This window comes from Pseudochaenichthys georgianus, chromosome 19 (genome assembly GCF_902827115.2).
Source record: "Pseudochaenichthys georgianus chromosome 19, fPseGeo1.2, whole genome shotgun sequence".
Lineage (NCBI taxonomy): Eukaryota > Metazoa > Chordata > Actinopteri > Perciformes > Channichthyidae > Pseudochaenichthys > Pseudochaenichthys georgianus.
This window is the reverse complement of record NC_047521.1, coordinates 26,027,183-26,042,014: the sequence shown is the minus strand read 5'-3', so window position 1 is coordinate 26,042,014 and position 14,832 is coordinate 26,027,183. Positions and strand designations below refer to the sequence as shown.

The window sequence follows — 14,832 nt, the reverse complement described above, 5'->3', positions numbered from 1 at the left end:
AAATGAGAGAAACAAAAATGAAAACCGGAACAATAACAAAAACATCAACATGCTGGCTAGGCCCTTGCAGTGCGGAGCTGGGGGGTGGCGAATCCTGGCCACCCCAAACACCCTCACCACGGGGGCCCAAACAGTTTTTAGAACATTAAGAAACAAAATGTTTAAAGTAACCTTTCATCATTCATCAATAATTAACATAAATATAACGTTATATTGATAATGTACTCACTAAACTTACAATTCATTTAACTTATTTTCTTCCAAAAGTTAATTATACAAAGCCTCTGTACACCCCCTTCTATTTACATGGAATGGTTTGGTCCCGCCTCCGCCTCCAAACGGCACTTTCTAGCAGAGAGTGAGAGCATGGTTGCGGTCGGATAATCCAGAAATCAGCTCCTAAATTCTAACCCTATCGTCTATTCCTTGACCTCTGAGTGAAACGTCACGGGGTATAAGGGATAGTGGATAGGAGAATTCAAAGGACTTAGGAGAAGAGGACTGCGGTACTTTAGAGAATCCGAATGCACTTTCTCTATCCAACGTGTTTTATGATGCGCCAGCGGACGTCATGAATGTGCGTCTGCTGCTGTGGGGGAACTATGGAAACTACAGTTTTCTATACAGGCGGACTACAACATGGATGTTTAATAAGAACGAGGGACTACTGTAAACTCATCTACTGTAGAGACTCTGCACCGTGCTCTGATGCTGCTGCTTTGCTTTATGAACGTGGACAACAGAGAAACATATTCTTCATGACCAAAGTTGGAATTGAAATAAAAAAGGAAAGTGAAATGTATGCTCGTCACCCTCTCCCTCCGGTCCACATTAATACCAATGATCCCAATACGTATGATTGTATGAACTAAAGATCTTAAAATCAATACAAATGTATTTATTATAAACGTTAGTCCTTAACATATATCACTGTGTATATCACCATTCAAACATCTTTTAAAAGTTGAACAAACCCCACACAGCTCAGTGAAGACTGTGAAATGTTGACTTTATTTGATCATTTCAGTAAAAACTAACGTTCATATTTCTCTTTTTGATTATAATACTGATGAACGTTCAAAACAAAGCACTTTGGCAACTTACCACCTATGTTTTAAAATGCTTAATAAGCACCGTAACTTTCATGATATAATTTCTCGGTCATAATCGGTTGTTTCCGTGAATGGCCGACTGTTGAGTGACGGAAAATGCTGCGGCTGCAAGGCATTGTGGGGCAGCAATTTCGCTTCTCCTGTCGGTTAGGGAGGTCCAGTGGTTCCGAAGCTAAAGGAGGTTATAAAGGAAGTTTGAAACCTCCTTTCCTATCATTCTCATCATTCTAGAGAATTCGAACGGCACTTATCATGGCTGCCACTGAGGGACTTCTGGGAAGTCCCTCCGGACCTCCTTTAGGAAGGTTCCTAAACTAAATGGACTATTCGACTTCAGCCCATGAGCAGGGATGCTAGTATTTACGTGTGCCATTGTGACAGACAAGAATAGTCAATCCTGAGAGATAGATGTATCCTACTGTATGGGCTGATTGTGCGTTAATCTGTTGGTAATGCCTTGGGGTTCCAGTGGGAGGGATCACTGCGCTCTTCCTCGCTCGATTCAGACGAGTGAAGGCGGCAGCTGCGTGATTGTATGTCTTCACTTCTCTCACTCACTATTTCCCTTTTTAAGGTAATTACAGTATACAAAGCACTATAAATCTATCAACCCATGTTATATATAATCCGTATTAGATCACCGTGGTTCGTTGTCAGAGGAAAGTGTGTATTTTGCACTTTGTTGTATTGTTTTGTTTGAAGGTTCTTGCTAATTCTGGCTAACTTTGTGGTCATTGAAGCTAGCTGCTGTATACCTTGTGGTGCCGCTGAATCTGGCCGTTTGTCATGTTGTTAGCAGCTAAGATAGGCACTGTTGCATTCACATGTCCATACATATGTTGTTTTACCACTGTTAAAGAGCTAAAGATAAAGGAGAATTTAGTCATAATTATTGGTTCAGAAATTTGAGTGTATTGTAAATGTACAGCTTCATTATAAAGATGGCTCGATTCAGACGAGTGAAGGCGGGAGCTGCGTGATTGTATGTCTTCACTTCTCTCACTCACTATTTCCCTTTTTAAGGGTAAAACACCATGTCTGAACGACTCACAAAGCCATGCTTTAAAAAAGAAAAGAAAGGAGAGAAAGAAAAGAGAGAGGAACTAAAGGGCGACAGTATGTCACCCAGTATTTCAAGAGAAAAGGTGGCATCAGCAGGAGAGGACTCTTTAAAGTAGAGACACTACATACTGATATACACCTGAACATCAGCAGGAGAGGACTCTTTAAAAATATATTGATATTCAAACATATTTTTAGAAATACAAATCTCTACAAGAAGCAGTATGATATGCACAGACTGACGCTCGCTGTGATTGGTCCTCAGGAAACCTGCTGAACAGCCTGATGGGGTCGGGGGAGGAGGAGGACGGAGCGGAGGAGGCGCAGGAGGACAGCAGCCCCATCGAGCTGGACTGATCCTGCACCCATACAAAGAGAACAAACGAACACACACACACACACCCACACACACACACACACACACAGAAAGAGGAACGCCGCCTCCTTCCTTCACCTCCACCTCGAGGGCGCCGGTTTCCAGAGGCGGGCTGATTCCAAACCCCCCCCCCCCCCCCCCCCATCCAGTCTTAAAACCACGGACTGCGCCAAACTGCAAACTCTTCCCCTGCTCAATTATTCTAAGATTATATTATTTAACCATTAATTTTGTTGTTGGTTTGGGACTGTCTGTTTAGGGTGTTTTGATTTTTAATGATAACAAACTTCCCGTTGCTCCGGGGAGATGGGAACGACCCGAGGAGATAATTATAAAAGGGTTTAGTAAACTCACTACAGTTCTTATTCAACTCAGCTCGGTGTTGCTGCCGTCTTTCAGCACCTTTTGTTCCGTTAAAACGTTTAGTAGTTTATACAATTATACTCAATGTAGTCAATACCATCTTTGTTTCACATCTTTTTGCAACTATGGACACAACAACGCTATTGTAAGAGGTCATCTTCCACAACAAACACTTTCTGCTCTTATATACTATTTGTATTTAAGTGAGTACCTGCAAACATCCAGCTGTTAGCTCCTCTTCTCGCTGTGCACTCGCTGACCTGCTGACAGGAATCATGTGGAAACAAATCTAACTTTGTCTTTTATTTTTTAATGAAAAACTGTCTGAGGCACGGAGTGTGTGTTTGGCTCTGGGTGCCTGTCTACATGTCGCTGTGAAAAATAAAAAGCTGGGGTTACCTACCAAGTTTGTAAAGTGATCTTTATTAGAGGAGCTGTGAAAACGTCTGTTGGAGTGAATCCGGGTGTCCGCGGGGTCTTAAAAAGTATTGCAAGTTGATAAATCAATTTAGCGAAAATGTATTAAACGGCATTTTCCAAGGTATTAAATGTTGTAGCTTGTTTTCAATAAGTATATAAATTGTTCAAAGAGGTTGTATTCTAAAGTCTGCCTGAATGTAATCATTGCGTAGGTGTGTAGTTATGGCTTCCCGTTGGATTTGACGTCATCTGAACAGGACCTCGCGCGCTAACTCCGTGATAGCGCGCGAAGGTCCGTTTACGCCGGTTGCTAAACAATATCGTTATGGGGAAATGCAAGTCTGCGTCCAAATGGTTGGAAGACAGTGGCGGACTGGCCATCGGGACGTTCGGTACTAATCCCGATGGGCCGGTACTGAAGTGAGCTGGTCGGACGATGTGGGCCGGTCGGATAAGTCACTAGCCCCAGTCCGCCCCTGTTGGAAGATAAGGAGGAAGGGCAATCAATACTGTAGTTAATGTGAGGTGAAGTGTGTCGCCAAGGTAACCGGTTAAAACTCAAAGTGGCGATGAGGTCTTAAGAAGATGTATGGAAAGGGTCTTAAAAGGTCTTACATTTGACTTCAGGATTCCTGCATATACCCTGTACTTTACTGTTTCACAATATGTGAGCTAGCTGACCATCTCTGTCTCATTTTGTTTATATAAATGCATCAATAGACCCTAAGCGTTCAGCAAGTGCACAATCAGACGTGTGATTCAAACAAGTTCTGCTGTTAATCAGTGGGAAATCATCAGTCCACGTCTTCTCAGTTTTAGCATTAAATAAGAGAACAAATAATCCCTCCCTGTGCTCCAGGTCATCTTTAAAAAGGAGCTGTATATGTGGTCAGATTTGAAGGAACGTCCAGAGGTCTTCCACAGTCGAGTAACTTGTATGTACTTATGTGTAATATGTATGGCACCCACTGTGGGACACCAAAAGGTCCAATATGATTAAAAGAAAATGAAGTAATTGAAATATTTAAATAAACCGATATAGAATTCAACTATTTTCAATGGAAATCTTATGTCAGGACTTCTTTATTAATTAAAACGGTGGGGAATGAAATATTGTGTTATGAAAAGTCTCATTTCAAAAGGTTTTCTCACATATCCGCGAAACCCAGAACATATCACACCTTTCTATTATTCAGCCACCCTGCGGAGAAAACCCATCTCGGCCGCTTGTATCCGCGATCTCGTTCTTTGGGTCATGACCCATCCTTCATGACCATAGGTGAGGGTAGGAAGGAACACGGCCCGGTAGACAGAGAGCTTTGCCTTCTGGCTCAGCTCCCTTTTCATCACAACGGTGCGGTAAAGCGACTGCAATACCGCTCCGCTGCTCCGATTCTCCGGCCCATCTCACGCTCCATTGTTCCCTCACTCGAGAACAAGACCCCGAGATACTTGAACTCCTTCACTTGGGACTCATTCCCTACTTGGAGTGGACAGTCCATCGGTTTCCTGTTAATCCGGTTAATATCACATCATATAAACAATGCATGGTGCCAGATTATCCTGCAGTCCAGTAAACATTTGTTAGTTTCTTGGTTTAATACCCATGGCATTTGAAGCCACAGTATATCGCTCACTTATGAAAGCCCATTTCCGACAGTGTACGAAAAAAACAAGTTCCTGTAATTTTTCGCAAAAATAACGGCTTTTCTCCAAATACCACATTTTCTTGAGAAAAAGGATTTAGGAACTCAAAATAATGAGATTGTGGTTTTTAAGGCTGAAATCAAACCCATTTTGTTCATTATACTGACTTAAAGGACCTTATTGTTTCATCACATTGCTAGAAACGTGCTTCTTTAATTCTATACTTTTAATATCAGGACACAATTACACAATTGAGCAGAGAGACAGAAGACCAGAAAACGTGTGGAGCAATCAAAGTTTGACACTGAATAAAAGCAAAGAACACAACTTGGAATACTTTTCTTTAAGGTTTTATTGATCGATGGTGAATGACTGCAAAAGCAAGGGATTTTGGCACGAGAACAGCTTCAGTCATTAATACTGTTTATATCGGTCCAACTAAATATGTAAAATGAAGTATTCACAAAGTGTCCTCGCACAAAATACAGTAAGGCATTTCTTCTTCTTCTCCTCCTTCTTGATATCTGGTATTTACACTTCCTCGCTGCAGCCACCTGTTCAGGTGCGAGTCTGCAGAGCGAGGCGCTGCACCGTCTCTGAGAGGTGAGACATGTCCGCCTGCTGGGACTGAAGCTTCAGGAAGTCCAGAGTCCTGACCTGCAGAGGAGAGGAGACAGGAAGTCATGGAGGAGACATGAATTACCACACCCTCCCCACTTCCAAATGAAGTGCTTTTAAAACAAGTTTAAAACCAACTTGTGGGCAGCGGGAGTTATTGAACCTCAAACAGGAAGTTAATAAACCTCCAACAGGAAGTGTCCAATTAGATAACCAAGAAGCCCGAGCACATCCCGAAACAATCATAGATGCAGCTGTGTGTGTGTGTGTGTGAGAAAGAGAGAAGAGTTTTCTGTCTTACAATAATAAAGAGTGTGTGTGCGAGATCTGTCTGTGTGTGAGATGTGTGTGTGTGTGTGTGTACTCACAGACACTCTGGTCTCTGCGTGTGCGTGCGGGTGTACTCAGACACTCTGGTCTCACTGTGTGTGTGTGTACTCACAGACACTCTGGTCTCACTGTGTGTAGGATATGTGTGTGTGTGTGTACTCACAGACACTCTGGTCTCACTGTGTGTGTGTGTGTGTGTGTGTAGGATATGTGTGTGTGTAGGATATATGTGTGTGTGTGTACTCACAGACACTGGTCTCACTGTGTGTAGGATATGTGTGTGAGATGCGTGTGTGTGTGTGTGTGTGTGTGTGTGTGTGTGTGTGTGTGTACTCACAGACACTGGTCTCACTGTGTGTGTGTGTGTGTGTGTGTGTGTGTGTGTAGGATATATGTGTGTGTGTGTGTGTACTCACAGACACTGGTCTCACTGTGTGTGTGTGTGTGTGTGTGTGTGTCTGTGCGTGCGTGTGTGTGTACTCACAGACACTGGTCTCACTGTGTGTGTGTGTGTGTGTGTGTGTGTGTGTGTGTACTCACAGACACTCTGGTCTCACTGTGTGTGTGTGTGTGTGTGTGTGTGTGTGTGTGTGTGTACTCACAGACACTCTGGTCTCACTGTGTCCATGCTTCTGGCTCAGGTTCCACAGGTTGACGAACAGCTGACTCAGCTTGTTGTTCCTCAGATCTCCGTGAGCCAGCAGCACCCCGAACAGAGAGAAGGCCATGGAGGCCTGCCGACGAGCGCTCTGCTGCGGGGGGGGGATAATAATGAGGGGGCGCTATAGAGCCATTTTGTGTGCGCCACTTATGGAACCCCCAATAGAAATATATTTAGTGTCTAAAACATCTCCGTCTTTTAAGCATTCTAAGGCAATTCATTTGGTAGAAAAAAAATACAATAAGAAATAAATCCTAGGATTACAAAAGGTCTTCGCTCCAACTTTGTCGAGCTCAGGCCCTAATAATAATACGTTTATTTAGTAAAGCACCTTTCACAGAAATACAATCCACAAGTGCTTCACAAGAAAGAACGACAGTTAAAATGAAGACCACAGAAACATGAATACAACAACATGAGGCAGACGGCTAAAGGTCAGCTATCATGCTATCTTTAGGCAACAGCTCTCAGGTATATAAAAAACATGTCTATGAAGTGTTTTGCTCAAAATACCAAACAGATCATTCTAGCCGTGCCTCATATCCCTCTGTTTCACTTCCTGTTTCAAAAGTGCTGATTCGGGTATAAAGCTTTAAAGAGGAGGTGTCTGAGCTCATGCGGGACCCGGCAGCTACCGTCTAAACTAAATGCTGCCGTGATGAAACGCCATATCATGGATTATCAAGGATCTGAAACAGTCTGGAGCTCAAAGGCTTTCTCTCTTGCCGGTTATACCACAAGGTGAGTTCCTTTCTACTTCCTGCTTCTTCACACACATGCTCTCCAGTACAGGTTAGCTCTGAGTGTTAGCATGCTAATGTAAACACCGACCATATTACGTCCAAAACAGTCGGGCATTGTTTCTGACAGCAACGTTTCTGATTGGCCCGTGGGTCCACATTTCAGATGTTACGTCATATCGGACGCACATCTGGATCAGCTCCGTTTGATCCCCCGTTAAATGCACAAATGTAAAAGATAATAAAACATGAAGTTACAGTGCAGTTTAAGATGTGAATAGTTCAGTTAAAAGCAGCGGCAAAAAGAAAAGTCTTCAGCCTGGATTTGAAAGTAGTCAGAGTTGCAGCGGACCTGCAGGTTTCTGGGAGTTTGTTCCAGATGTTTGGAGCATAGTAGCTGAACTTCTCCAGGTTTAAGAACAGAACACATCACACACACACCTCAAGTAGAAACAAAAGCCAATGTAAAAAGATGGGTCTTCACTTTTTAAAAGCGGATGTCAATAGGGAGAGAAGATAGGAATGAGAGGAGGAGGAGTTTCTGCCTCACCTCGTCCCGGCCGAGCGTCTTCAGCTGATCCAGGATCTGCCCGATCAGAGTCTCACACAGCTTGTTGATCTCAGACAGAAACTTGGGGTCTCCTCCATACAGGGTCTCGTTGGAGTCCACTGAGACCAGGAAGAGGAAACAAAAACCCCCTGTTAACCACTTTAACTCGAGAAACATAAAAAGTAGAGTCTCTTGGCATCAAGCAGCACGGTAACAATGATTCGCCCTGATTTAGAAAAAGACAATAGTAATAGTAACCGGCTGTTGGGGACTCGTGCTTTTCCTTTTTGCGTCTTTCCCCTTCTCGCTCCGAGCGGGAGCTTTTCTGGTTCAGCTCCGGTTTCCCTTTTCTGCTCCCGCTCTGTTCACACCGCCCAGAGCTGCCGCTGCTGCGTCATGACGACACCGTTTACGTGCCCGCTTCATAAATTCCAAACCGCGGAAATCCCTCGCATCGACGACAACAACAATGGCCGATTGTATTGAAGCGCTGTTCGCTTTGGTTATCCTCTTACGCAACGACATGGAAGGCATCGGACGACTTTACTTGGAACTTTACAAACATCACATGCGAAATGCAAGACTTCTTTGTGGTCTTCAGCTTCAACGACGAATCTGCCCCCGCCTCGACGTAAGAGAGACGTAAGCTCCGAAGCTCTTGCCTCTGGACCAACAATTTTTTGGAGCTGGAAGTGAACCGGATTCCGGAGCTAAGAGGCGGCGCCGCTGCGGTGTGAACAGGAGAAACCGGTACTTTTCAGGCTCCAGCTCCGAGTTGAAAAGGCGCCGGTGTGAAAGGGGCATCAGTCAACCCTCTTCGTTAAAAAGTGTACCATTGGATTATTTGTGCATATCCATAAACTTCTTATATCCAAGTCTTTGAAAATGTTAAAAGTAGGTGTGTTTCTCCTTTTGACCAGAAATGAGGGGTTTTCTGTTTGGCAAGCTTCTCTCGTTACAGAAAATAAGTCATGTTTAAAAAAACTCCTTGAGAAGCTATTCCAAATGAACTGCACACACGTCTACAAAGTGATCCGATAACCCGACATGTCTAAATTGGAAGCCATGCCTCATTTGGAATAAGGCCCGACTAACATGACTGCATCAACTTTAAAACATTGTCACATTCGGAAAGATAGTTGAATATTACCGTGACTGTTATCTTAGTCAGTGTTTCAACCATAGACTGTATATATAAATGGACGTAGGGTCCGTGACGTCAGCCCTTAGTAGGCGGAGTCGGCCGCTGTCGTTGTCGGTACCATATCTGCACGGCCTACCAGATCAGCACGGGGTCCGTCACGCATTGGCTGTACGGCAACCCAAGAGGACATTTTACACGGCCAGATTCCGCAGAGAATATTACAAAATAACAATCGACAGGGAATGTATGTTAGTGGAACTGCGTCAGGAAAGTGAAGTGTTAATTAAGTAATGTTATTGAAGAACTGAAATGCATAAAATTGAAAGTTAATATGTATCCCTAATTTATGGAAACAACGTTAAGACCTAATATAACTAGGGGGTGCATTCACTCCCCAATCCATTGTCATGAAGGTGGAATCTAACTATATCCAGAATAATTTTTGGGCATTTTAACATGGGGGTCTATGGACATTGCTCCTTTCTGCAGCCACCCCCTATAGGCCAATAGATGAACTGCAGTTCGTGGCACTTCCTTATGGGCTTCCCGGCTCCGCCCCAGAGTTTGCCGCTTGGTTTCAACAGGTAAACAAATACTGCAGACTTCTTTTATCTAAAATGTGTTCCAAAATAAGGGCTCACAGGAAAGTATATTTTTGCTGGATATACAAAAAAAACATGAGCAGTAACTTGTATTTCAGTGTATCACAGACACTGCGAGAGTTCACCTATAGGGATGGAGTACAGGTTGTATCACAGACACGGCGAGAGTTCACCTTTAGGGATGGAGTACAGGTTGTATCACAGACACGGCGAGAGTTCACCTTTAGGGATGGAGTACAGGTAGCTCTCCTGGCTCATGGCTGCCAACAGAGGCAGAGCGCTGATGTAAACTCTGACTTTGGCGTCGCTGCTCTCCTCCCAGCTGTAGTCCTGCACCATGTTGAGCAGCCCGCGCACCAGGTACAGAACACCGTGCTCCGGGTGGTCCTACACACACACACACACACACACACACACACACACACACACACACACACACACACACACACACACACACACACACACACACACACACACACACACACACACACACACACACACACACACACACACACACACACACACACACACACACACACACACACACACACACACACACACACACACACACACACACACACACACACACACACACACACACACACACACACACACACACACACACACACAAATTACTTGTATATAGACTATTCTGCACACTTTCTATTATATTCTATTTGTATTTATTTGCACTTTTATCCGTTTTATTGTGTTGCTCTGTTGGAGGAGCCTGTGACCTAAGATGCTCATTGTCATATCTAAACTGTAGCTATGTACACATGACAATAAAAGCCTTGAACCTTATCTCATGCGACTCATCTTTCTGATCTGAAAGGCTGAGGTAAGGATGTGTTACCGGGACGACCAGCAGCGTAGACAGGAAGTTGTTGATGAAGTCGAGCAGGAAGCTCTCCGAGGAGCGAAGTTTCCCCTCAACACTGATGGAGCGAGGAACATCTGGGAGGAGGCTGACCGCTGCCTTCAGGAACGCATCCGCTGAGAGGAGGAGGGGAGGAGATAGGAGTGAGGGAGGAAGGGAGTGATAAAAGAAAAAAAAAGAGAGATAACAAATAAAATGTTAGGAATTACTGAAACAAAGCAATTCATAAATCAACCTGTGTTACTTTGAATTCTTCTAGAACATTTTATTTCTTACATGCCATCACAATGAACCAATAGCCTGAAAACGGTCAATGAAGGGTTAAACTATATAAAGAAAATGTACAAACCCTCATACAATAGATCAGTGTTTCTCAAACTTTTTCATTCCAAGGATTTAACCAATAAAAAAACACTCGCGGCCACCTAACTCCACAAATATCCAAAAGCACATCGTTTTTCTAGAACAGATTACAAATCGCGTGAAAATGGTACAAACAAGTGGCAACATGTGTGATGAAGGTGTTGCGCTGGGCTATATCATGCAATCGAAAGTGAAACTTAAGCTCGCTCCATTGCGGAGATATTCCCACGAGAGTGCGGAAAACTTAAATTTATTTCAAATGTGAAATGTTACCAATATACTCACGGACCACTAGGGGGCGCTCACGGACCACCGGTGGTCCGCGGACCACACTTTGAGGAGCACTGCAATAGAGTACACAGCAGCGTTTCCGCCAGGGGGGCGTCTTCCCGTCATTTGACGCCCTTATTCAGCTCGGGACGCCCTGAACTCGAGCCGAGGGCGTCCAAAAATATTAATAATTCGAGAGAAGATGGAGAGTTTTTATCGCTTGAAATGACGAAAAGGAAAAAGAACATCCAGGGTTCTTACACCTTTTCAAAAGTCAAATTCAAGCACTTTTCAAGCATTTTCAAGGTGCATTTTCCAGCATCTTACAGCTGTTGTAAATTACATATTTATATACACATACTCAAATGATTATTTCCCTACCTCACATTAAATCAGATGTTCTTTATGCTCTAAACAACCACATGTGTGTTTCGTGATAGCCTTCTACACGAGGATGAAAAATTAAAGAAAAGAAAACTAAGTTTAATATTTCAAAATTAGTGACCTGTACGTAGACTAGGCCTCCCATATAACCTGTCTGAGCCGATATACAACAATCAGCCAAATAACTTCTCAATACATTATTGATTAATTGTTGGTACGCAAGTCAGAGGTACATGGTGTACTTCTACTCCTTTACAGTTCAGAGGTACATGGTGTACTTCTACTCCTCTACAGTTCAGAGGTACATGGTGTACTTCTACTCCTCTACAGTTCAGAGGTACATGGTGTACTTCTACTCCTTTACAGTTCAGAGGTACATGGTGTACTTCTACTGCACAACAGTTCAGAGGTACATGGTGTACTTCTACTCCACTACAGTTCAGAGGTACATGGTGTACTTTCCTCCACTACATCTATTTAATCCCTTTAGTTACTTCACAGATGAATGATGTGAAATCTAATCAAGTGTTGAATCAGACTTTAGTTCCACCTGGAGTGAATCCACCAGCTACCCTGCAGTCTACAAAGTACTTCAGACTAGCTGCACCTTCACCAGCTCTGGGAACACTTTCATGATCAATCATTATAAAACATATCATATATATTATTCTGAAATGGACCAATCTGCACAACGACTACTTTTACTGTCTTTCACTATATTTTGATGAGAATACTTTTCTATTTTTACTTGAGGAACATTTTGAATGCAGGACTTTTACTGTAACAGAGTATTCCTACACTCTGGTACTTCTACTTTTACTCAAGTACAAGATCTGAGTACTTCTACTTTTACTAAGTACAAGATCTGAGTACTTCTACTTTTACTCAAGTACCAGATCTGAGTACTTCTACTTTTACACAAGTACAAGATCTGAGTACTTCTACTTTTACTCAAGTACAAGATCTGAGTACTTCTACTTTTACACAAGTACAAGATCTGAGTACTTCTACTTTTACTCAAGTACAAGACCTGAGTACTTCTACTTTTACTCAAGTACAAGACCTGAGTACTTCTACTTTTACTCAAGTACAAGATCTGAGTACTTCTACTTTTACTAAGTACAATATCTGAGTACTTCTACTTTTACTAAGTACAATATCTGAGTACTTATAATTTCACTACAAGATCTGAGTACTTCTACTTTTACTCAAACAATATCTGAGTACTTCTACTTTTACTCAAACAATATCTGAGTACTTCTACTTTTACTCAAGTACAACATCTGAGTACTTGTCCACCTCTAGTAGTGTATTAGCCTGAATTGTAGCCACAAAATCACGCAGAGCTGCATACAAATAGACTCACAATGGTAACGAGTGGAAAATAATATGTACAAATGTGTACAATGATTTTAGGTAATGTTGACTACTCAAGACTCCTGACTTATACATCTCCAAAGTACAAGTACATGGGATTAAAGCAAAATGTAGTTTTAATTGTATAATACTTCAATTTTATATAAAAGACAGTTTGTTTTCATGTTTTCAAATAAACAAAGTCTTGGCTTTCAGAATATTAAACTTGTTTCGGCAAATTCAGATGATAAATACAGCTTTGAAGCTTCGGCATAATTACAAGCAGAGAACGGAGTAATGTAACGTCACAGCAGGCATAGCAACAGCCGGTGTTTCTCGTGAGTGTTTCCCCGGGACACAAACGCAATAAACACAAACACACTCGCGAGCTTCTTCGGGTCAATGCGACTGATTTCGATAGAGCAAGTCACATTTGGTTTAGGCACGAAACATACAGTAGAAATACATCGCTTTCAAAATCGCTCCGTGTCGAATCAATAGATTATATTATAACTATAACACGAAATGCCGTGAGAGCTTCGTCCTCTGAACACCACACGATGGCGACTGTAACGCACATACTAACATAGGTACGCTCCTCTGAAATGATTGTCCCCTGCAATTATTATTATCCCTCATGGAGTTCGCTATTCAGCTCGCTAACGTTAGCTTAAACAAACGTAACATGCAACGTTAGCCTAATCTAAAATGCTCTACTCCGGCGTACCTTTCATGTGGCTCGTCAGCGCAGACTCTCGCATCGTTATTTGTTGCAAACTTTGCAGGAGGCGACTCGTGGGCTTGACCCTCGTCTTAGCCATGGCTTGTATTTGTCTTCTGCTAGCCAACTAGGGCTGTGCATCTTCACTGGTCTCACGATTCGATTACGATTATCCTGTCAACGATTCGGTTCGATATCCCGGTGCATCACGATTCATACCAATGCGTTGCATCCTCAATTTTCTATATTACTGCACATGGCTTATTTTTCATCAACGCATACATGCAGTAAATACATATGAACTCTCTTTTTATTATTTAGAAAGTGATTCAGAAATCAATAACATAAATGTCTTGACATTAATTTATAAACCATAATAAATGAATTGTATAGGTCTAGCCTCCGTGTGTGAAGTTGTTCCATCCTCAAAAACAAAAAGCTAATGCTTCTGCAGTCTAGCTGCAGCTTCTAGCCACGGCCTTCTGTTAAGAAAGGACACTGAATGTCCTGAACGTGGCATCACACGCAGGACTTGAGTCTGAACGCAGCAGACAACAGGAGGATTTACAACAGCATATAACAACTAAAATACTGCATGTGGGTGCACACTCACATTCTCTGTCTTACTGTTACATACATCCCATGCATGTATGAGATTAAGTTAGCTTCATTATATCTCAGTGATTAAGTAAATAATAAAGTTTCTTTCGGGTCACTGTCAGCCTGTCAGTCATTCTTTTCAGGGAGGGGGCGGGGCTTGGAGGAACGGAGAGGAGACGGTGATCGCGGAAGCTTTTTTCCTCCTGCCTTCACAAACTTTACACACGTATATATCGTCTGAAAATTGCTAGAGGACATTCATACTTAGCAATCCAAGACTTAATTAAATCCACCAAAAACCTGACATGATTGTAACGCGATTCTTTTTGAAAAACATAAATCTCTGTGTCTCTGAGCCGCAGCGACACGGACTGATTCAGAGCGGGTCCTCCTGCTGTTGGCTCTGGACTGGTGTTCTTGTGTTGGTGGATAAAGCAGACTGCTCCGTGTTCGGTGTTGCTGTGCCGCTGTCACGTCTGTTCCCTGATCTCTGCGTCACCGACCGATTTGATATTAAAGTGACAGAAAAAACGTTATAGTAAAGCCGAGGCCGGAAAATCAGGAAGCAACGTTACTACGCTATAACCGATTATCTTCCGTCACTGCATCGAGACCGAATCGTCCACGTCCGCA

General features: G+C 42.8%; 1 protein-coding gene across 2 annotated transcripts in view; it reads right to left on the bottom strand.

Annotated features, from left to right (window-relative positions):
- Window positions 1-5,314: 5,314 nt before the first annotated feature.
- The window catches only part of vps35l (VPS35 endosomal protein sorting factor like), a 34,597-nt gene continuing 25,079 nt past the window's right edge, over window positions 5,315-14,832 (bottom strand). For both annotated transcript variants that reach the window (XM_034107220.1, XM_071206846.1), the window contains 5 exons: window positions 10,482-10,621; window positions 9,847-10,012; window positions 7,880-7,998; window positions 6,531-6,677; window positions 5,315-5,637 (listed from right to left, as the gene is read on the bottom strand). In XM_034107220.1, coding sequence (XP_033963111.1) covers window positions 5,539-5,637; window positions 6,531-6,677; window positions 7,880-7,998; window positions 9,847-10,012; window positions 10,482-10,621 — 671 coding nt within the window. In that variant the 3' untranslated portion in view covers window positions 5,315-5,538. The remainder of the gene's footprint in view (window positions 5,638-6,530; window positions 6,678-7,879; window positions 7,999-9,846; window positions 10,013-10,481; window positions 10,622-14,832) is intronic.